Here is a 22406-nt window from a genome sequence, read left to right as displayed (position 1 = left end):
ATGCCGGTGGAGCTCCGGTGGTTGGTTGGGAGGATGTCGGAGAAGGTGGTGGTGATCGGTGGATGGCCGGTCGGAAATGGGTTTGGCCTCGCCGGATTCCGGCTGGGTTGCCGGAGGAGAAGACTCTCTCTCTCTCTCTCTCTCTACAGATCTCTCCTCTCTCTCTCCCCTCTGCAGATCTCCCTCTCTCTCCCTCTCCCCTCTGGTTTTTTCTTCTTTTTTTTTTTTTTTTCTCTTCCCTCTCCTGGTTCTCCTCTGGTTTTTCCCTTGCTGTTTTCCCACCCGTCCTTTTTTTCTTTTTTGTTTTCTTTTTTTTTTCTGCGAGAGAGAGAGATCAGAAGACCCATGATGACTCGTCATCATGAGGGGAGAAAATGAGAGTCTTTTGTCCCCCTCTTGTCCCCCCTAATTCCCTTAAATTTTGCAAAAAAATAAATAAAAAAAATAGAAAACAATTTTCAAATGGCATCGGATGCCATACGAAAACCAAAACTACTCATTACGCCCATTTTTAAAAACGAAGAAAATGATGACCGTCCTTATTCTCTCTTTGACCACATAAGCGGGTCCCACAACAGCGGGCCCCACACAAGCGGGCCCCATGCAAGCGGGTCCCACATCAGCGGGCCCCACATCAGCAGGTCCCACACAAACGGGCCCCACAAAAGCGGGCCCCACAAAAGCGGGTCCCACACAGGCGGGTCCCACACAAACGGGTCCCACACAAGCGGGCCCCACATTCTCTTTTGCTCGGATTAATTTCATTCATTTTCCGTCTGACCTCGGGATTTTATTCGAATATGCGGGTTTAGGGCCTTGTCAAAATGGGGTGTCTACAGATGCCCCTCTTTGGCAGAGTGTGCTTGTCGCGCGAATGTCAAAGCTGAACAGACAACACATTTTGACTGGCCCAAAATTTATTTTACAAAGATTGAACTCGTGGAGGGAATAGATGTCTCAGGGGTCTCACTCGAATTGGAGGGAAGGGATGCCTCAGGGGTTTTGAATGAAAAGGATTTTGATTATTGGCTTGATGCTCTCAAAGATGCTCTCAGAGAGACTTTCGTTTTAAAATTTCACATTCAACATGACTTAATATTAATTTGGTGAAATGCTGGACACATAACTCAGCATTCAAAACATATTGGTGAGATAGCCTCCCACCAGAGAAATAACTCGAGTAACACATCGGTCACACTCGAGTAACACATCGGTCACACAGGTATTCCTGACTCCGCACTTGGGTGACGGCACACTGTGGAACGACGGACCATGACTTGACAACAAAATAACTAGAGAGAGTTGTTGTCCAGCTTTTCACCAAATTAGACAAGGAAGAACAACAGTTGAATGAAAATTTTGATCAGGGGTCCATGGTAATAAGCCATGAAGAGCCTTGCAGAAAACGAGGGTCCACGGTGGTGAACCGTGAAGAGCCAAGCAAACGGGAATCGAGGGTCCATGGTAGTAAGCCATGAAGAGCCTCGCGGAACGAAATTTATTTATATTTTTTTATTTTTAGGAAACTAGAAATCGAGGGTCCACGGCAACAAACCGCGAAGAGCCAAGCCATAATCTGGGGTCCGTGGTAATAAGCCACGAAGAACCTTGCAAGAAAGATATTGAGTGATTAATGGATTAGAAAAACTGAGAATCAAGGGTTCATAGCCATAAGCTATGAAGAGCCAAGAAGTAATCGAGGGTCCACGGTGACCAGCCGTGAAGAGCCACGCAATGAATCTAGGGTCCATGGCAAGAAACCATGAAGAGCCCAGCAGAAAGGAATTTAGGGTCCACGGCAATACTCCGTGAAGAGCCAAACATTGAATTTGGGGTCCATGACAATAAGCCATGAAGAGCCCAACATGCAGAAACAAATGATATGTAAAAGATATGAATGGAATGACTATGAATAGTGGGTCCATGATATTTCTGGAAGGACATATCACGAAGAGCCAATCGGGGAGCATGGGTCCATAGTATACCTGAATGGTAGACCATGAAGAGCCAAGAAGTAATCGAGGGTCCACGGCAACAAACCGTGAAGAGCCACGCAATGAATCTAAGGTCCATGGCAAGAAACCATGAAGAGCCCAGCAGAAAGGAATCAAGGGTCCACGGCAATACTCCGTGAAGAGCCAAACATTGAATTTGGGGTCCATGACAATAAGCCATGAAGAGCCCAACATGCAGAAACAAATGACATGTAAAAGATATGAATGGAATGACTATGAATAGTGGGTCCATGATATTTCTGGAAGGACATATCACGAAGAGCCAATCGGGGAGCATGGGTCCGTAGTATACCTGAATGGTAGACCATGAAGAGCCAAGAAGTAATCGAGGGTCCACGGCAACAAACCGTGAAGAGCCACGCAATGAATCTAAGGTCCATGGCAAGAAACCATGAAGAGCCCAGCAGAAAGGAATCAAGGGTCCACGGCAATACTCCGTGAAGAGCCAAACATTGAATTTGGGGTCCATGACAATAAGCCATGAAGAGCCCAACATGCAGAAACAAATGACATGTAAAAGATATGAATGGAATGACTATGAATAGTGGGTCCATGATATTTCTGGAAGGACATATCACGAAGAGCCAATCGGGGAGCATGGGTCCGTAGTATACCTGAATGGTAGACCATGAAGAGCCAAGAAGTAATCGAGGGTCCACGGCAACAAACCGTGAAGAGCCACGCAATGAATCTAAGGTCCATGGCAAGAAACCATGAAGAGCCCAGCAGAAAGGAATCAAGGGTCCACGGCAATACTCCGTGAAGAGCCAAACATTGAATTTGGGGTCCATGACAATAAGCCATGAAGAGCCCAACATGCAGAAACAAATGACATGTAAAAGATATGAATGGAATGACTATGAATAGTGGGTCCATGATATTTCTGGAAGGACATATCACGAAGAGCCAATCGGGGAGCATGGGTCCGTAGTATACCTGAATGGTAGACCATGAAGAGCCAAGAAGTAATCGGGGGTCCACGGCAACAAACCGTGAAGAGCCACGCAATGAATCTAAGGTCCATGGCAAGAAACCATGAAGAGCCCAGCAGAAAGGAATCAAGGGTCCACGGCAATACTCCGTGAAGAGCCAAACATTGAATTTGGGGTCCATGACAATAAGCCATGAAGAGCCCAACATGCAGAAACAAATGACATGTAAAAGATATGAATGGAATGACTATGAATAGTGGGTCCATGATATTTCTGGAAGGACATATCACGAAGAGCCAATCGGGGAGCATGGGTCCGTAGTATACCTGAATGGTAGACCATGAAGAGCCAAGAAGTAATCGAGGGTCCACGGCAACAAACCGTGAAGAGCCACGCAATGAATCTAAGGTCCATGGCAATAAGCCACGAAGAGCCTAGAATGAAATTTGGGGTCCATGACAATAAGCCACGAAGAGCCCAACAAGAATAACAAGTAATGGAGATGAATGAAATGAGCATGGAGAGCGGGTCCATGATATATCCTAAAGGACAGATCACGAAGAGCCATTCAGGGAGCAAGGGTCCATGATGTGCCTGCCTGACAAACCACGAAGAGCCTTGGAAGGACAGTGATATTGCTGAGAATTGATTGATTTCGAATGATGATTTTTTTTTTTTAGACTGATTGCCTCTTGCCGAGGAAATTGGGAGTATGAGTTCCTTGCTGAGAATTGGACTCAGATAACTTGCAGGGATTTGGATATTGACCATTTTTTCTGATTTTGCCGGGGATTGAAGGCTGCGCGAGCAAATTCTAGACTCCGCTTGGGAAACTGATTTTCTTAGAGAATTGACTCTTCCGAAGAGAGGACTCAACTGAGGAGTTTAGAGGTTAGGCTTGAGATGTGCTTGTACCCCTCTTATCCTTACTTGCTTGAGACATTGTTACTGATTGCCTTTGTGCGCTTGACATCTTTTATGACGCAAGTCATAAAAGATGCCCCTAGTATATTGTGTTTCCATGACAGGAGTTTTAAGAAGGCAAGACAATGATGGTTGAAGAAAAGATGTTTCGTTTAATGAAGGCTTGAGGATGCAAAGTTTTTTTTTTTTTTGTATGGAGAGAATAGGACAATAACCATGATGGCTGAGTCTGAAAATCTCTTCTTTCGCATGGCTCACTTTTGGAGGCTTAAGGTCTCGGGTAGGTTTGAACAAGATGTCTCCCGCCCCTTCTGATACCTAAACCAGGATTTACTCTGAATTTTCTTCGCATTTTGGAGGACACACTCCCATTCTTCCAGCACCTGACAGTTTGGACTTTGCAAGGAAAGGGAACACAAATATGAAGGAGGAACAGATTTCCAAGGACTCAATCAAAGAAGACTCTTATTGCTCGAAGGACTCGACTCGCTTTCGACTTCGCTCTTGGATCTGATGTGTCATTTTTTAAGGGTATGGCTTAGTCACTCTTAGAGTATTTCGAAGACCGTGTCAAGAGGCACTACTCTCCTTTTTCGGTGTTTAGGTCATGGTTATTATCCCTTTTGGATTGCTCGGTTTCAATGCCCCAGTTTAGAGGAATGTTAAAGTAAGCTTGCTGGCACTACTTGGACCCCGAGATTTTACGCTGGTTGAAGGCTGTTTCTCCATCTCAATGATTCGCTTTTTTGTTGGAAGTCATTGCCATTGATCAGATTGCCTTTTCAGGTTTTCAATCTGACGGACCGCTTGCCCTAACTTTGGCCTGGTTCGCCCTTTCGGGTTTTCAATCCAGCGGGCCTGCTACCCTAACTTTTGCCTAAGCTGACTTTTCAGTTGTCAACTTAGCGGGTGAATGACCCTAAATTTTGCCTAGACCGCCCTCCCGGGTTTTCAGCCTAGCGGGTCTTCAGACTCCATCGTTTTTTTTTCTTTCATTTCTTTCTGTTTTTGCTTTCAATTGCCTTGAACCTTTGCTCGTTTCACCAGAAGAACTTTATAGGTAGGCTCGGGTTCAAAAGGGGTAGATATCAAAAGTTCAAACGATTTGGACCGAATCTGGTCTTGCCAGACTACCTACGTACCCAAAAAATGGAGGATCAGATCCGCGTAGTTCGTTTTGGGTTTACAATGAATGGTTTATCTTTTTAGCTTCAAAAGTTTGAAAAAGGGGACGATTTAGCTTTTATCCCCAAGGATTTGACCGAACCTGAGTTGATCAGGTTGCCTACGTACCCCCGAAGAGTTGGGGATCAGGTCAGACGTAGTTCGAAACGAACTACCCCTGGTTTGTGGGTGTTTGAAAAGAATGTTTGATTTTGTTGAGGCTCAAAGGTGTTTGCAAAAGGATTTTTTTTTTTAAAAAAAAAAACTTGGGATTTTGGCATTTAAGGCTCAGGCGTCCAAGGATGGCCTTCTGGTGTTTTGGCATACAAGCTTTTTGAATGGCTAAGGTTCAATGGCTTTGAACTTTTTTTTTTTTTTCTTTCTCTTTTTTTTTTGAGGAGTCCGGCGGCATTTCCTGGCAAGACTTCATCTGCACTGTGCAAGCTAGACTGATTGAATTCCCACTTTTTCTTTGGGATCTCGCACTGATATTCGGGATTCTACGGCTCTGGGTCTTCTATGAATGCTGAAGATGATTTTGAAATTTTCAATCCATTTATCGACTCTGCTTCCTGCGATTCTGACGTTCTTGAGGAGTTGACGTGGGGCATGCTCCCTTCTCCTTTCTTCTCTGGATTCTATCTTATTTTTCTTTGTTCATTCTGATTTTTATTTTTTTGCTTGGATGTGGGGAATGCCCCTACGCCTGGAATGCTTTAACTTGAAATTCCATCGCAATGTATAGCCCAAGTATTCTTTTTGGGGTTCATGCTCTATGCTCATGACTTTGTTGTCCGAAAGTCTTCTCTCAATTTTTCATTAACTTCACTTGATGTCTGGTCCAGATTCTTCGTTTGAAATTTTCACTTTTTCGACCCGATGTCTGAAGCTGAGGGTGACTTACGTTGAACAATGCCAAGGCACGCTTCTGGTTTATCCTCATAGGACCAAGCAACACTTCTTTGAACCCTCTAAATAGGTTTATCGATTCTTTGCGCTCTTCGGGAGATTTTGCCAATCCTTATTTCCCGAGTTTCGGATTTGGATACCACTATCCACGGTATCGATTTCATCTTCGAGTGGCTTTGCTCGACGCTCTTCCCCTCGTTTGATCAGCTTTCAAATCTCGAGGAGAATTTCATCGGCATCCTCGTCTGAGGAGGGTGTCTTAATTTGTTTATTAACATTAGATCCAAGAGTGAACATATACAAGAATAATGACGACACTGGAATCAAATGTTCGTTGCATTGAATGTTTGAAGTACATACATTGATTTTTGACGCGCCACGATAGGCTCTCCATCAAATTCAACAAAAGATTGGACATTGGTTCACAATGAGAGAGACCAATAAACACAACGTACGTAGAATTGATATTGACATGGTTAGGCTTACCAACTTTGACAGGAGGGTTGGTATACACTCTTCCAAACAAATTTCAAAGATGAGACACTTCATCGGAGGCAACGGATTGGCGCTGAAAGTTCAAGGACAACGTGCCTTCATTGATAATGATTGGAGAGAGCAATCCTGGAGTTAGAATCTCAGAAGAGAGGGCCTCTTTGGTTTCTGTTGATCCAGCTCAAATTGTTCTTTAGCACCTGACAATGGCAAGGCTTTCTCTGGTATAATGTTTTCAAGGAGTTCAAGCGCTGACATTTTTCTTTTCCCTTCCTAATCATTTTCCAGCCCAGAGGTGGTATAGGTAGAGGTGGTAAGATCTGTGAAGGGTTGAATGAGTTGAATGGTTCCCATGGTGGGTGAAAGAAGTGCAACACGGTTATGTGCAGGGTTCTCAGAAGCATTTGAGTTCGAGAAGACTGAGGGGATCCCCGTCTATCAGGTCATGGATGTCATCACCATCTCTCTCATTTCTCTCAAGACGAGACTTTCAGCATACTCAGCCATCTGGGCAATGTGAGAGGAAAAAGGTATAGCGGGCTAGACCAAGCGAGTTTAGAGATGAAAGCTTTTTGGGGTTGATGGTAAACGAGTGACTAAGACTCCTGTCATGGACATCATAAACACTAGGCTCAATGAGAATTAATCCCATAGCAATGTAATGTGCAAGTTGAGACAAAAGGTAGCGCCAACACATCCTTCCCTTGGATCAAAATCCGACAGCTTAACGGTTGTGCATGAAGATGTGGTACGACAAGTACATGGTTTGTCAACAAGCCTAAAAGGATGATGACCACACTCAAGGTATTTGGAGAAAATTCGGCAGCATAACGGCTATACCAGGAGATGTGGTAAGGTAAGCACATGGTTTGTCAATGAACCCAAAAGGATAATGATTACGCTCAAGGGTTCTAAAAAAAATTGGCAGCATGACGGCTATACTAGGAGGGTCTCAGCAACTAAACATGAAGAGTATGCCGTCATGGTCAAGATAAAGCAGGGTTCTCAGCAAGAACACACACTCCGATAATGATAATGGCAAGATAGACTCACAATCGACATGTGGAACACGGTCTGATCAGGATCAATCAAATGATCAAGCTCACGGAAGACAGATCATGACTAAAAGAGCCAAGAATCTGATGATAATCCACAGAATGGATAGATGGGGAAAAATTGATTAGATTAGAAGGAAACCTAACTAAGAAGCAAGCCCTAATCTAATAATAAATATATACATATATATATATATATATATACATCCTAACCAGGGGCACCAACCCTAGTCTAACTAGCGGAGTCAAGGAAGTCTCGACTCAAGACAGACTGATGAGTGTACTAGGACCGTTGTAGCCATGTCAAAATGAACTACCCTAGTCTACAAAGGGGACAAAGCTCCTAACTCTAGGCTCCACACGTGTGAGCAACACATGTTCGTCCTATATGAGTACATATATATAGTGTCCTAGCAAGGGTTCCCTAATTTTGGTTCTAAAGGGAGCAACTAATATATATACATAATATAATGAAATGAAAGTAGGGCCCAGGCATTTCTGCAGGGTACTATGCCTATGACCATACCCTTGATGTATAACGCCAGCACACCCGGCATTATACAGAGTATGTTCATTGCTCATCGGCTGCTGTAGAACACCAGCACACCCAGTGTCTACGGCTGCAGCTCTGGCGCATAGCTCGGAAATAGATACAACGGCTCCCATCTGGTGCGCGTCATATCTATTCCCTGAGGCCAATAATGAAAATAATGAAAGAAATAAAGAATATGACAATGCATGATGTGCAGTGTGTGAATCCCTTGTTTTATTTACGCACCTAATTGGTGCCCCTGGATTTCTAACGATAAAGTTCCCATTTAACTTGGTTTTGACCCAAATTTCTTCAAAATTAATAAAAATGGCATTTTTACAGAGTTAGGCAATGTTCCAAGTTTTCCCCAGCAGAGTCGCCAGTCTGTGGAACCAGATCCGGGACGGGCGTGAGGGGACGGGCCCCCGCGCGAGTCTCTCTAGATCGTCCACGTGAAGGAGAGCCCCACCAAGGAACTCTCGAAAGAGTGCCCCTCACAGCATGAGCGGCGATATAAAGTGAGATACCTCTCGATTCGGGGACTAGCCCAGATTCGAGGCGTACCTTAAACAAAGAAGAGTCGCCATCCAAGGAAGTGGGCCCTAGATCCCATGCTGTGCTCTGTTGCAACGGATAACCAGAGATATAAAATAGGGTTCGTGCCTGATGACGAATGGGGAAGGGATTAGGCGCCCCCAATTCGCCCAAGTGCTAGCACCTGGTCTCTTATGCCATTTATTATTAATTTTGAAGAGTTTTGGGCGAAAATCATGTGAAATGGGAACGAATATCTCCGAGATAACGTCTAGCTAATCATGCATGTCTCGGAGATGAATAAGAAGCACACACAAAAGAAATGAAAGATATGTCGCCTAAGAATAGTTAGATTATATGTGACATGCCTAATTGGTGTCTAAGTTCTGGTGGACAAGCACATGCATGCTACAGCTAAAGGTATAGGATCTGTACATGAAAATAAGAAAACACAGCAAAATACGCAACACACGACTCAACAAGACAAATCCTAAAATTCTAATGTAGGACTTGACTCGGACCAGGATGGCCATCCATCCTAGCTGCACTACGTATCCCGGCCTCGGGAAGAATCAGAGCCAACGTAGTTCGGTGTCCTATGCTAAACTACAATGCCTAAACCTCTAGGACCGCTATCCTAGACTCGATCAACTAGACTCGACTAGTTTTTAAAGCTTTTTGTGCGATTGCTTAAATTCAAGTGGATTGTGATTTTTAGGACTCTCTATATGTCCTAACTAATGCAGGTTGTTTAGCCTTAAGCTAATGCAGGTGGGCCCTACATCCTATGTGTATCTAGGCTGTGCAACATAAAGAAAACCATGGGCTGACTATATGCTTCCTAGTCTAGCCATCGGTTCGACTAAGTGTCTGACCGATCGACTCGAGGCCTCCTAACTCTAGGGACACTCACACGACAGGACACACCACATCAATACAAATCAAGACCGACTCCTAACTCTAAAACACCCTAAATATCTAGGACAGACTCCTAAATCTAGGGGAAGATCTTTTTGAAAAGGTTTTGAAGTTTTTTTGTATTTTTTGGAGGTTTTGAAGTTATGAAAAATGGTGAAAGTTGTGAGAAATATTTACAAAAAAATGGTGACTGAAAATGGTGAAAGGGTGTAAAAATGGTGTCTAAAAATGGTGACTGAACTCAGGGTGCCAGCAGCACGCCTGAGCTGCCTACGTACCCCTCAGCTAGGGATCAAGCCATCCGTAGTTCGGACGGAAAGGTGAGAAATAATGGTAAAGTGGTGTGTAAAGGGTGAAAGAGTGTAAAAAATGGTGACTGAACTCAGGGTGCCAGCAGCACGCCTGAGCTGCCTACGTACCCCTCAGCTAGGGATCAAGCCATCCGTAGTTCGGACCGAATTCCTAACTACTCTGCAAATGACTCAAGATTTTTTGAGATTTTTGATTTTTAAAATGTTTTTGGATTTTGAGTTGTTTTTGAGATGTTTTTGAATTTTCAAGTGTTTTTGGAATATTTTTGTTGTTTTCAAGTATTTTTGAAATGTTTTTATTGTTTTTTGACACCAGAGAATAAAATCCTATCATCATACGGGTAGGGAGACTTCTGGAATCCCGCAAAGGTTGGATAGCATCCTATGCTTTGCGGGGGAACGAACAGGAAAATAACTCGGCAAGGGTTGGACAGCATCCTATACCTTGCAGGAGCGGGTAAAGATCACGACTTGATGAGAGGATGGACAGAATCCTAACCCCTATGATGATAGGAAAAACTCCTGGACTGACTGAAGGACTGACTCCTGTGCTGAAGACTGTTATAATTACTATTTATAATTACTATACAAGATTACTATTCAAAAATACTATTCATAATTACTATTTATAGGTACTATTCAAAACTACTATTCATAATTACTATTTATAAGTACTATTCAAAACTACTATTCATAATTACTATTTATAAGTACTATTCAAAACTACTATTCATAGTAGGACTCGTTGATGTGGGACCCGCTGTTGTGGGACCCGCTGTTGTGGGACCCGTTGCGGGACCCGTTGTGGGACCCGTTGTGGGACCCGCTGTGGGACCCGCTGATGTGGGACCCGCGGATGTGGGACCCTCTGTGGGACCCGCTTTGGGACCCGTTGTGGGACCCGCTGATGTGGGACCCGCTGTGGGACCCACGGATGTGGGACCCTCTGTGGGACCCGTTGATGTGGGACCCGCTGTGGGACCCGTTGATGTGGGACCCGTTGATGTGGGACCCACTGTTGTGGGACCCGCTGTTGTGGGACCCGCTGCGGGACCCGCTGTTGTGGGACCCGTTGATGTGGGACCCGCTGATGTGGGACCCGCTAATGTGGGACCCACTGCTGTGGGACCCACTGTTGTGGGACCCACTGTTGTGGGACCCGTTGTGGGACCCGCTGTTGTGGGACCCGCTGGGACCCGCTGTGGGACCTACTGATGTGGGACCCGCTGTAGGACCCGTTGTGGGACCCACTGTGGGACCCATGTAGTGCAAAGAATGAATAATTAAAAAATAAAAAATAAAAAAAATGAACTTACGCCACAAGAGATCCAGGAAGGTGTTGACAGAGTCGTGCTTGTGTGGGGCCCGCTGATGTGGGACCCTCTGATGTGGGACCCGCTGGAGGTGGGGCCCGCTGGAGGTGGGGTGGAGGAGATGTGGATGCCGGTGGAGCTCCGGTGGTTGGTTGGGAGGATGTCGGAGAAGGTGGTGGTGATCGGTGGATGGCCGGTCGGAAATGGGTTTGGCCTCGCCGGATTCCGGCTGGGTTGCCGGAGGAGAAGACTCTCTCTCTCTCTCTCTCTCTACAGATCTCTCCTCTCTCTCTCCCCTCTGCAGATCTCCCTCTCTCTCCCTCTCCCCTCTGGTTTTTTCTTCTTTTTTTTTTTTTTTTCTCTTCCCTCTCCTGGTTCTCCTCTGGTTTTTCCCTTGCTGTTTTCCCACCCGTCCTTTTTTTCTTTTTTGTTTTCTTTTTTTTTCTGCGAGAGAGAGAGATCAGAAGACCCATGATGACTCGTCATCATGAGGGGAGAAAATGAGAGTCTTTTGTCCCCCTCTTGTCCCCCCTAATTCCCTTAAATTTTGCAAAAAAATAAATAAAAAAAATAGAAAACAATTTTCAAATGGCATCGGATGCCATACGAAAACCAAAACTACTCATTACGCCCATTTTTAAAAACGAAGAAAATGATGACCGTCCTTATTCTCTCTTTGACCACATAAGCGGGTCCCACAACAGCGGGCCCCACACAAGCGGGCCCCACGCAAGCGGGTCCCACATCAGCGGGCCCCACATCAGCAGGTCCCACACAAACGGGCCCCACAAAAGCGGGTCCCACACAGGCGGGTCCCACACAAACGGGTCCCACACAAGCGGGCCCCACATTCTCTTTTGCTCGGATTAATTTCATTCATTTTCCGTCTGACCTCGGGATTTTATTCGAATATGCGGGTTTAGGGCCTTGTCAAAATGGGGTGTCTACACCCACCCCCATAAGGTCCTTTCATTGCCATTCTGCACAAATCCCCTTTCACTTCCCCTTCCTCTTCCCGCCGAGATTCACGAACCAAACAGAGCCGTAGAGATCGCCGGAGAAGAGGACGGAAAAAAAATTAACACAGACGGGAGGAGAGAAGAGAGAAGAAAGAAGAGGGAAGAGAAAGAGAGGGAAACTGAAATACTTTTAAGTCATATCACCTATTTCTACCACAAGGGCATTCTCGTCATTGAAAATTTTGAAAACCAAATTTTGACCGCCTTATGTCATTTTGGCTATAGCTAGACCCTGTGTCATTATACGATTTATTTGACCCCCCTACGTCAAATCTTCTTAACAAAACATCATTAGGTCATATATTCAATAGTTTTGAACAAGAAAAATCCGAAACCCCATTACAACTTTCTTTCAAAAGAAACAACTAAGAGTCCGTCTGTAATAAGAGTTCCTACAAAGGTCACCGGAGGATCAGTCACTCAGTTCTTCTTTGCTTCTCTAAATAGAATTAGGGGTGCAACTTAGGTCAGGCTCAACCCGATTTTGGCTCGGGTTGGGTTGGCCAACCCAATTAATTTCAGGTTGGGATAGGGTTGAGGCCTTAGCAACCTGACCCAACCCGAACCCAATCTCTATCCTCTACTTTTCTAAAGTTTTTCTAAGATTATGCTTTTTTCCTTGTATTTTTCTATTTGGCCTAAGATGAACCCAACTCAAACCAACCCAGCAGGTTGGGTTAGGGTTGACCTCAACCCGGCCCAACTCGCCCTGAGTTGCATCCCTAAATAGAATATGATGATTCACCAGAGGATCAAGGTCTCAGTTCATCTTTGCTACAGTAAATAGATAATGATTTACCAGAGAATGACAATCATGAAAACAATGGTGCCTATTTGAGTCTTGGAACCTTGGTGTCTCTTTCTGCTTTAGCACTTTATTTTTCTTGGGTTTCTCTTTGCCATCAACTTCAACAAAAGTTCCAAGACTCAAATAGGCACAATTGTTTTCCTTAGGTTCAAAAGTCTCTTGTGATGTGAGGCAAGAAAGCCCTTCTTCGGGGATTGAAATGGGTCACAAAGCATTGGAAAAGTCATTTGATTACTGAAGGGGATTCAAGAAATGCAATATCTTAGGCAAGAAGCATTAGATGTTAGACATTGTCACATCAATTACACCAAGTTCCAACATATTAGAGGTTACCAAAGTCATTGAAATAACTTGAAGTCCAAGCCAAGCATTATGAGGCCAACCATTGACATAAAGATCTAAGCTGAGAAGACGCTCTTTTACTAGATATATATACTGATATTAACACTACCAAGTTTAAATAGTGCCACATTAAACAGGGATATTTGGGTACTGATATCATCACTAAGGTAAATGAAAGGAACAAGAGGACAAAAAAACTGATAGATTTCATTTAAAAGGTAAATGAAAGGTTAAAAATCCCATGATTACATCCACAAAATAAACCCATCAAGTTTCAGAACAAAACATAACAAAACCCTAAAACTCCTGTGAAACAGACCCAATCTCTCCCCCCTTTCCTTTGCCCTGTTTTTTAGGCAATAAATTCTGATGAATGTTTGGAAGAACTCCTCCATTAGCAATAGTAACAGTCCCCAAAAGCTTACTAAGTTCTTCATCATTCCTCACTGCAAGTTGTATATGCCTTGGAACAATCCGATTCTTCTTGTTATCCCTCGCTGCATTTCCTGCAAGTTCAAGAACCTAAACAAAAACAAAAGTAATGTCAAAAACCCCAACCCTATTCCAGAAAAAACAACACAAGAAGAAAATCTACGCAAGTAATTTCAAAAGCCTAAAAAATCTGTGCAAAAAACCCTAACCCTATCTCAGAAACATAAAACAAGACAAATATCTGTGCAAGTTGAGAAAATCTATGCAAGTTAGAGAGCCTAAAAAACCCCTAACCCTACCGCAGAAACAAAAGAAGAAGAAAATCTCGGCAAGTTCGATGACCTAAAAAACCCTAACCCATCTCAGAAACATAAAAGAATAACGAAATCTCTGCAAGTTAAAAGAACCTAAAAAACAAACCTAACCCTAGAAGAAAATCTCCGCAAGTTCAACCATGTAAAAAAAATATTAAAACCCTAACTGAGAAAATCGAGACAAGAAGATAATTTAGAAAGAGGAAAAACATCAGGGTTTACACATACCTCTGCAGCAAGGTATTCAAGAACGGCCGAGAGATAGACCGGAGCTCCGGCACCGACACGCTCAGCATACTTTCCGGCCTTGAGAAATCTCGCAATCCTCCCAACGGGGAACTGTAATCCGGCCTTTGAAGATCTAGAGACCGATTTTGAAGCCTTTGGCTTTCCTCGCCCCCCTTTTGTTGAAGCCCCAGAACTCATCTTCTTTCTCTGTTTGAAAATGAATCAAACCCTAACCCTAACCCTAACCCTAGTTTTTGGCTTTTGAAGAGTACAGGTTTGAACAGAGAGAGTTTGTGAGAAAATGGGGGTTTGAGAGATGTTTATATAGAGAGGGGTTCTCTTTTCCTATTGGCTGATGGTTTTTCACGCGGATTGCCAACGTGGCAGGCGCGAAGTTCAAAAAAATACGAACTTTTATTGGCGCGTTATTTTTCTTCATATATTTTCTGATACAGGGAGATGATAAATTCGCACCGGCAGTAAGATAATTCGCCCTATTATAAGTTTATAACGTGAATTGTCACGCTACAAGGGTGCGAATTATCCTACAGGGATGCGAATTTATCATTGCCCCCTTTTTTTGGCGGTATCTCGTTTTCGCTGTAATTTTTCAAAAAATTTTCCCTATGGCCTGTCTACACAGAAAATATGTTTTCCATCGTTTGGGTAACTATTTTCCGTGATTTTTTTAATTTTCTAGGAAAATTGCAACCTTACCTGACCTTGGATTTTGTTTTCATACAATTCTTTTTGGTAACCATGGTTTTAAATTTCGACCGAAATCCGACCAACACTGAAATGCATGAAAACCGAAACGGTCATTTATTTCGGCCCAAATTTCTGAATTTCGGTCGAAATTTTGGTTTTTTCGAAATTTGACCTAAAAAATCTGTTTTTTTTATATTAATTTAATATTTCATCGAAATTTTGGGCCGAAATTTAATATGGAATAAAATATTCGTTTCAGGTTATGTACCAGATTTCGGTCGAAATTTCGAAATTCCAGGGGCCGAAACCGGTACCGAAACCAAAATTTTAAACCTTATTGGTAACTTATATTGGCACTACCATGTTTTGATAATTGTACAAAATGACCTTGTTTCTTTTATTTTAATTGGCTTCTAACAGCTTTTTGGGAATTGTAATTAACTTTGACAGGTGTTAATTAATAAGATACAAGATGATTTAGTGCTACTATAAAAAACATTGTAGTGCCCAATAACAGTAGCCTTCTTTTTATCCAGATACACAGGTGACCTGAGAAAAATTCAAGAAGGTATGGCTAAAATGTCACGGTTTTTTACAGATGACCAGCTACCCTACGTGGTATTATTCTTTACTAGTAAAAGTGCACGTGGGACCAAGGTTTTTTTGACGACACATAAGTGCAAAAATACATTTTTATTTTACTACATATAGCTTTCCATCTCCCCTCGCTAGTAGGCATGTAAACATTGAAGGAGATAACCGCATTCAACAGATGTGGCTGCAACTACCCCAAAACACAATATTTGTACTCACAAAAATAAGAAAAGTCAAAAAGAAAAAAAACTTGTCAACGTGAAAAGCAATCGTGTTCTCAGTTCCAACTGCAAGGTCCATGATTGCCTCTTCTTTCCATTTAGAAAGACTTGGCTCAAGCTTTATGGCTTTCAGAAACACCAAGGGGGGATGGGAAAGATTGCGGCATCTGCTCCAAATGTTTTCACATCTTCAGCATAACTTTTATTTCATTGTGTCATACATAAATCTTTCACCTTGAAAAGCCATAATCCATAATACATATTTAGAGAACATTAATAAAGAGAGCATACAATTCTTCAAAAAAAAATAAAGAGAACATACAATTATTAACTCATATCTGTCATTCCAAGAGAAACGTATAAGCATCAATATATTTTGTATTGTAGGTACCATGTTGTCCTAGATTTTTTTTTCTTCAGAAGATTGGAAAATTTTAAATATCATTTTTAATAATAAAAATAAATGAAAAATAATTGTTCCATTTGAAAAAAGCCCGGGAAATATCAAGATTTTTTCAATCTCATAAACATCTATTGAGATCTCTTCAACGTCCATTTGGACTTCATTTTGTGTACAAATAGCAATTTCCGTGACAAAATAACATAAAGAGGTAGTAGAACTTCTGTATGAATAAAGAAAAATAAGAAATACTTACATTTACAAAATTGACAGAAGCAACACACGTGGGACGTTTATAGTCTCTAAGTCATATAAGGTGTACTTCATCAGGCTATCTTTTTTGAAGGCAGCATAATTAGATCATGAGAAAACAAATTTGAAGTTCGTTAACTAACAGCAACCAACAAATCAACGTACTATTCCAAAGAAGAGTAACATCTGCTCGGGAAACCTTACACCAAATGAACAAATAAATTAGAAATGGGTTTGGCATCCACTTCCTAAGACCAATTCAAAGCTATATATATATATATATATATATATATATATATATATATATATAGGTAAATAGTCCCTTTTGTCAATATTTGCACAGTAAGTAACGTTTGAGGAACACAGATAAAATGGTACAAAAGAATGCACTGAATATCAAACACTAAAAGTAAACCAGACTATAGTTTCTTATCTGCCACAATAATCTTACTTTAATTAAAATTTAATCAAATACCTACCAAACCAAAAACAGAAGGCAAATATTTTGATTAAATGTCAAGACCTAATGCTACGTACTGGATGATTAATGTCTGAACACTCATAAAGATTTGAAAGAGAAGGCAAAAGAAAAGGTCTCTGACTAATTCACCATTGAAGAAAACTTCCAAAGCGCCATAACTTTGCAGGAAGAATTGCATGACATTTATAAGAATCTTGTGCTTGCCATAGTGCCAAATGTATTAGCGTGCAAAGAGAAGTACCAAGGAGGTGGGGTCGTAGATACCAGCCAAGTTTTTTAGTTATATTTTGAGTAGCAACAAGTCACAATTGGTTAGAAGCATCTTTTTTTCTTCTGGATGATCTGGTTAGAAGCTTATATACTCCTTTTAGAATACCACAATTGTCTTTGCATTATCTTTATCTAATAAAACCAGTAGGGGTCCCCGCCAAACCCCAATTTACTCATAAATAAAACAATTGTCTTTGCAAAAAAAAAAAAAAACAATTGTCTCTGTATTTTATCGATTTCTATTAATGTAATGCTACTTAAAAAATATCACACAGTCCATGATAAATACCAAAGTTAATCATAACAGATATGTATTAACCAAGGAATTAAGCTTTTAATAATAATCACTATCTAAAGACAGTGCCAATACATAAACAGAGAGAAGCTACAATTTTCTTTAAAGCTTATGGAACATTAAAAGTATATCATGCCTCAAAAATCACATATCTGACAACATCCAATAAAAGAGGATAGAAATTAAAAAAACAAATCAAAATCCAAATATGGATCTGCGATAATTCAACCAAGTAAAAATTAAAACCCATATCACTCGAACTCCAAAAAATGAAAATTGCATCAAGAAAAAACAAAACTTTAGAAAGCAAGTGGGTTGAACATCAGTAGAAGCAAATTAGAGAAAAAGCGGAGAAAATGAGAGGAAAATTACCTCATTATAAATATGTCCTAAATCAGAAGAACTTCCATGAGAAGGAAGACCAAGAGCAGTTCCCTCATTGATAAAGAAAAAACAAGTCCTGAACACCCTCTGAAATTTCATGGTTTGATGTCAATTACATTTCTCCATGAAACTCAATAAAGAAGAAATGAAACATGGAAATCCTCAACCAAAAAATTCAAGTAGAAACCCAAAACAACATAGCTCAACAAAAACCCTTTCTTGCCTAGATATAACCCTAACAGAAGGTGGTTCTTTGATGTAGATGGAAAAGTAATCTAGAAAATCCAAAACACATAAAAAATTTCCATTCAACAAAAAACCCTACATAGAAAATGGAAGGAAATGAACTGGAGAATTATTATTGATTGCCAATTCAGGTTAACATGATTTGAGTTCTAAAAAAAACTCAATTCTCAATTTCGTTTGCTTTTACGGTATAGTGATGAAAGAGAGGGGGGAAAATGAACAATTGTGAGAACTGATCGAACTATAAGAGCAGAAATACTTTCTCGCCTTTATTTTAAAGAGCTGAAAAGACAACAAGAAAATGGTAGAATTTGGCGCTAAATCATCAGAACAAATATGTTGTAAGAACAAACAAAACAAACCCAGGACAATATTATTAAAGCATAAATCTAAAACATAAGCATTCAAAAAAATGGAAGAGAAAGTAAAATGCAAGCTAGTAAGGATATTTAAATGTAAATTAATTTAAAATAATGTACCAATGGCCACTACCTATAAATGCATCAATTCATGTTTATAATAAGTAGAAGACATGATTCTAAAGATTTATCATGTGATTTCAATCAAAATCTAAAAATCTATGAAATTAAAGTGAACATGGATCCGAAGATTAATAGCTTTACAATATATATCATATTTGTTTTGGAACATGATCCGGAATTAACAGATCTTGAATTCTTGAGTTATATTTTGAGTAGAAACAAGTTACAATTTATGGAGATATTTGCCAGATTGGTTAGAAGCTTTTTCCTTCTTTTTTGAATGATCTGGTTAGAAGCTTATATACTTCTTTTAGAATACCACAATTGTCTCTACATTATCTTTATCTAATAAAACAGATAGGGTCCCCGCCAAACCCTAGCCTACTCATAAAAAAAAAATTGTCTTTGCATTTTATCAATTTCTAATAATGTAATGCAATTTAAAAAATATCACATAGCCCGTGATAAATACCAAGGTTGAAAGCTATGGCTTTAATCAATGCTTACTTCCATTTTAACTCATTTGGGAGTCTAATTGAACCTCTTTTCTGTGTATATTTCAGCGCATGCCACTCAAAGGTACAAACCAAACAATAGCGGAAACATCAGATCTATTTATATTTTACCCGTTTAGGAGTGTCACTGTAAACCCCCTTTTCTATATTTCAGAGCATGACATTTAAAGGTAGCATTCCTCCTCCGGCATTCGAAAGCTACACAGCCTAACATGTCAAAACTTCATAACATATTCAGAACCATGTAAATAAAATAATAAGAAACCCATAAGAAAGATAAATGAGAAACTTCGACCCAACATGAAAGATCAACCTAGAAAACTCACCTTCACTTGATTAACATGTGGTATAGGAACAACAAACTCTCCCACATCCATCTAAAAAAAAAAAAAAACAAACTCTCCCACATCCAAATCCCCAATCGATCTAGAAAGGCATAATCTGCCAGACCAGCAATGACGTGGGCTTGCCTGTGAATAACAAAAGATTTGAAGACTATCCTTATAGTAACATTAAACATATGAGAATGGTTTCTTTTGCCATTAAATAAAATTTCAGCTACTCATGAATGAAGTTTCTCCAGTATACCTCACTGAGCGCCCCCCCCCCCCAACATTCGGTCTTGAAGCCTGGCTTTCTGCCGAGCTATGTTGGCCTTCACAAAAAACAACTAATACCAGACGAAGGGCTTGAAGATGCTTCTCTACCATAAATCCCTAATCCATCCAAATGAACCTAGCAAGCTTCTATATAGGATCCTTTCATTTTTAATTTGCATAAAATGAAGTGTCGATATCGACTGTTGAAATTTCTTTACGCAATCTACATTCCAATGCAACTAATTACGCTACAAATTGAAAATTGAAAAAAGGAAACAAAAAGAAATTTCATGTAGTGATAAATGAGGTAAAATTCAAAACCCTAACCTTACTCTTTTATTGTTAACCCTGAGAAATGAAAGGAAAAAGGAAAAAATGAGTCAATCTAAGAAGACACAAGTGTGTAAACAAATTTGTTCTTCCTATTAAGATAGCAAGAGTAAATCGAAACAGCTACATCAAGTTCATTAACAGACCAATTAGTGTAAGAGAGGCCTAACTTTAAGTACGATACTCCCCATGTTCTTCTATCTCGGTTTCCTATACATGGAAAAGATTTAAAATATGAAAGAAGCTTGAGTGAGTGATATTCTATAGGAAATTTTCCCTCATATCTAGCGATGACCAAAATATTCTCAACCATGGTTAAATCTTTGAACTTGAAGAAATAAAATGTGTGAAAACTCCATAAGCTTTTTCCCAAAACTAAACATAAATTACAGACCAGAGTAATTGTAACTTGGCTTAGAAATGGCAGGTGTGAAATTGTCTAAAATGATTTTTAGCTCATTCTAAAGATGAATATAGTGTAATCATGATTCTATCACTATACCAACCACGCTACAATTTGCATGCTATTGGATTATATATCTGCCATGGTAAAATATAGAACTCCCAACATCCTGAAGAACCTGAACTTCAATGTGCAATTTGTGCATGTCAAAATGAGACACTTAGTCTGCTGCCCTGTTCAATCAAACCCATTCACCAAAATACCAAAATCCAAGAAGAAAATCATCCAAAAGAACAAATCAATACGGATAAAGAAGAGCCTGCATAGTTCCAACCAAGCTACAAATTTTCTTTAGTTTACAACATTCCATGCCATTCGTCTGTGGTAATTAACAACCCTGAGTACATCATGCCCTCTGAATGACCTATCTCATCCCTATCCGAAGTTACAACATGGTAAAGTGCACCTCCCTGAACATCATCTTGAATGCGTAGTGTTTCATCAAAGGATCTTCCAAGCTCTAACACCAAACCGTCTGTCACAATAACCAATGTAATGTCGGCATCATCCTGAGACATTACGATACCAGTCATTCCTATGTAATAAGTGCCCTGCTCAATCTTAACCTGCAATTGCTCGAGTTCCTGTGCATCTACATATGAATTGAAGTCAATATCTTCATAAACTAAGTTAACACAAGGTATAGAAGCATCCAATACCCACATGCTGTGGACACAAGAATTTCTACGCATAAATTGAAGTCAATATCTTCAGAAACTAAGTTAAAACAAGGTATGGAAGCATTTATTAATAATACCATAGGTTCTGTGTACACAGGAACTGCCGATGTTCAATATTAGAAAACCATGTACCAACTGATAAGTTCTCCGATTAACCAAAGAAGACATAATAAAACTCTCTCCTACTAACATATGTTCACATTAATGAGTTTCTGCTGTCAAAAATATAAGCAGGTCCTATTAAAGGATAAAGGAGAAAATGGGTCACATCTAATTTAACAACCAAAACTACCTATGGTTAAAAAAGAACATTAACTCCCTGCTTCTAAGAGTGCTCAAAGATAAGAAAAAACTAAAAAATCAATGAAAGCGAAGAAAATAAAAAAAACCCAAAACTATCTCTATCTCACCTGCTTCAAATCATCCTCATAATCATCAAGATTGAAATTGATACCTGCATGGCGACCCAAAACTTGATGGTTGCTCTGTCAAATGCTCTGAAACAAATTTCTCGAATCTAATCCTAAAATCTCCGGTTGAAAAATATTTGTTACTGAGTAAAACAGGAAAAAAAAGGAAACAACATGAAAATGATTTTACAAGCACCTGAGAGAAAGTTGTAGAAAATGGGCAAAAACACACGTGGCCTGGGAATGGAAGGATAAGGCTTACAGGTGGCGTGTTTATGACACGTATCTTCAAGGGCTAGGCAGCAAGGAAATGGAAAAAATGCCCCGTAAGGATTGGACATGGCGGGAATAATTAAGTAAAGAAGGGTAGGGAATTTTGGTGAAAGATAGCTGACGAACTTTCAGTGGAAGCAACAAGGAAATAGCGAAAATGCCCTGGAAAATGGGGTCGTAGGAGGAAGATTTAAACGACAGGGGTATGGAATAATGGCAAAAGATGGTTGACGAAATTTCAAGGTTTAGGCTTTTAGAATAGTAAGGATTTTTAGGGAAGTCAATGGACCCAAATGATCCGATGGATCCTCTAAATCCGAACTTAGATCCACAAATATATTTGGAATCCCCAATCATAGGATTCAACATTTTTCAGATCGGATCAAGGCAATAGTCACAACCAGGCTCATATTTTAGAAATACCCTCAAAATCTTCGTAATAGCAAGTGTTATGTGACTCGTATTTTTGTAAAAATAACCCGTATAATCATTTCGGTGTTCATAGAACTCTAGCCCTGCAACAGGTATCTTGATATATCGACCCAAGTCCGATATGACCTT

General features: G+C 40.5%; 1 protein-coding gene and 2 long non-coding RNA genes across 3 annotated transcripts; all 3 read right to left on the bottom strand.

Moving 5' to 3' along the window:
- Positions 1-13454: 13454 nt before the first annotated feature.
- LOC143869742 (histone H2AX-like) lies at positions 13455-14547 on the bottom strand. The gene is made up of 2 exons (XM_077376304.1): positions 14243-14547; positions 13455-13790 (listed from the first exon to the last, which is right to left on the bottom strand). Exons 1-2 carry the CDS (start codon positions 14438-14440, stop codon positions 13566-13568), a joined length of 423 nt encoding a protein of 140 aa, XP_077232419.1. The 5' UTR covers positions 14441-14547; the 3' UTR covers positions 13455-13565.
- A 1079-nt stretch (positions 14548-15626) lies between these two features.
- LOC143884116 (uncharacterized) lies at positions 15627-19559 on the bottom strand. The gene is made up of 3 exons (XR_013252744.1): positions 19417-19559; positions 17836-17934; positions 15627-15999 (listed from the first exon to the last, which is right to left on the bottom strand). It is a non-coding gene; the product is annotated as an uncharacterized LOC143884116 (long non-coding RNA).
- Positions 19560-20703: 1144 nt separating this feature from the next.
- LOC143884112 (uncharacterized) lies at positions 20704-21740 on the bottom strand. The gene is made up of 2 exons (XR_013252741.1): positions 21573-21740; positions 20704-21074 (listed from the first exon to the last, which is right to left on the bottom strand). It is a non-coding gene; the product is annotated as an uncharacterized LOC143884112 (long non-coding RNA).
- Between the last annotated feature and the right edge of the window lie 666 nt (positions 21741-22406).

Source organism: Tasmannia lanceolata, unplaced genomic scaffold (genome assembly GCF_043159265.1).
Source record: "Tasmannia lanceolata isolate RefF3 unplaced genomic scaffold, GAP_Taslan_0.1 ptg000002l, whole genome shotgun sequence".
NCBI classification, from domain to species: domain Eukaryota; kingdom Viridiplantae; phylum Streptophyta; class Magnoliopsida; order Canellales; family Winteraceae; genus Tasmannia; species Tasmannia lanceolata.
Note: the sequence above shows the minus strand (reverse complement) of the source record. Positions and strands in the feature narration are given on the sequence as shown.

What these genes read in the sequence shown, in the direction of transcription:
- LOC143869742 (XM_077376304.1), bottom strand. Translation starts at nt 14,440, where the DNA reads ATGAGTTCTGGGGCTTCAACAAAAGGGGGGCGAGGAAAGCCAAAGGCT. An exon ending in TTGAATACCTTGCTGCAGAG is followed by an intron (nt 13,791 to 14,242) that starts GTATGTGTAAAC and finishes GTTTTTGTTTAG; the next exon opens with GTTCTTGAACTTGCAGGAAA.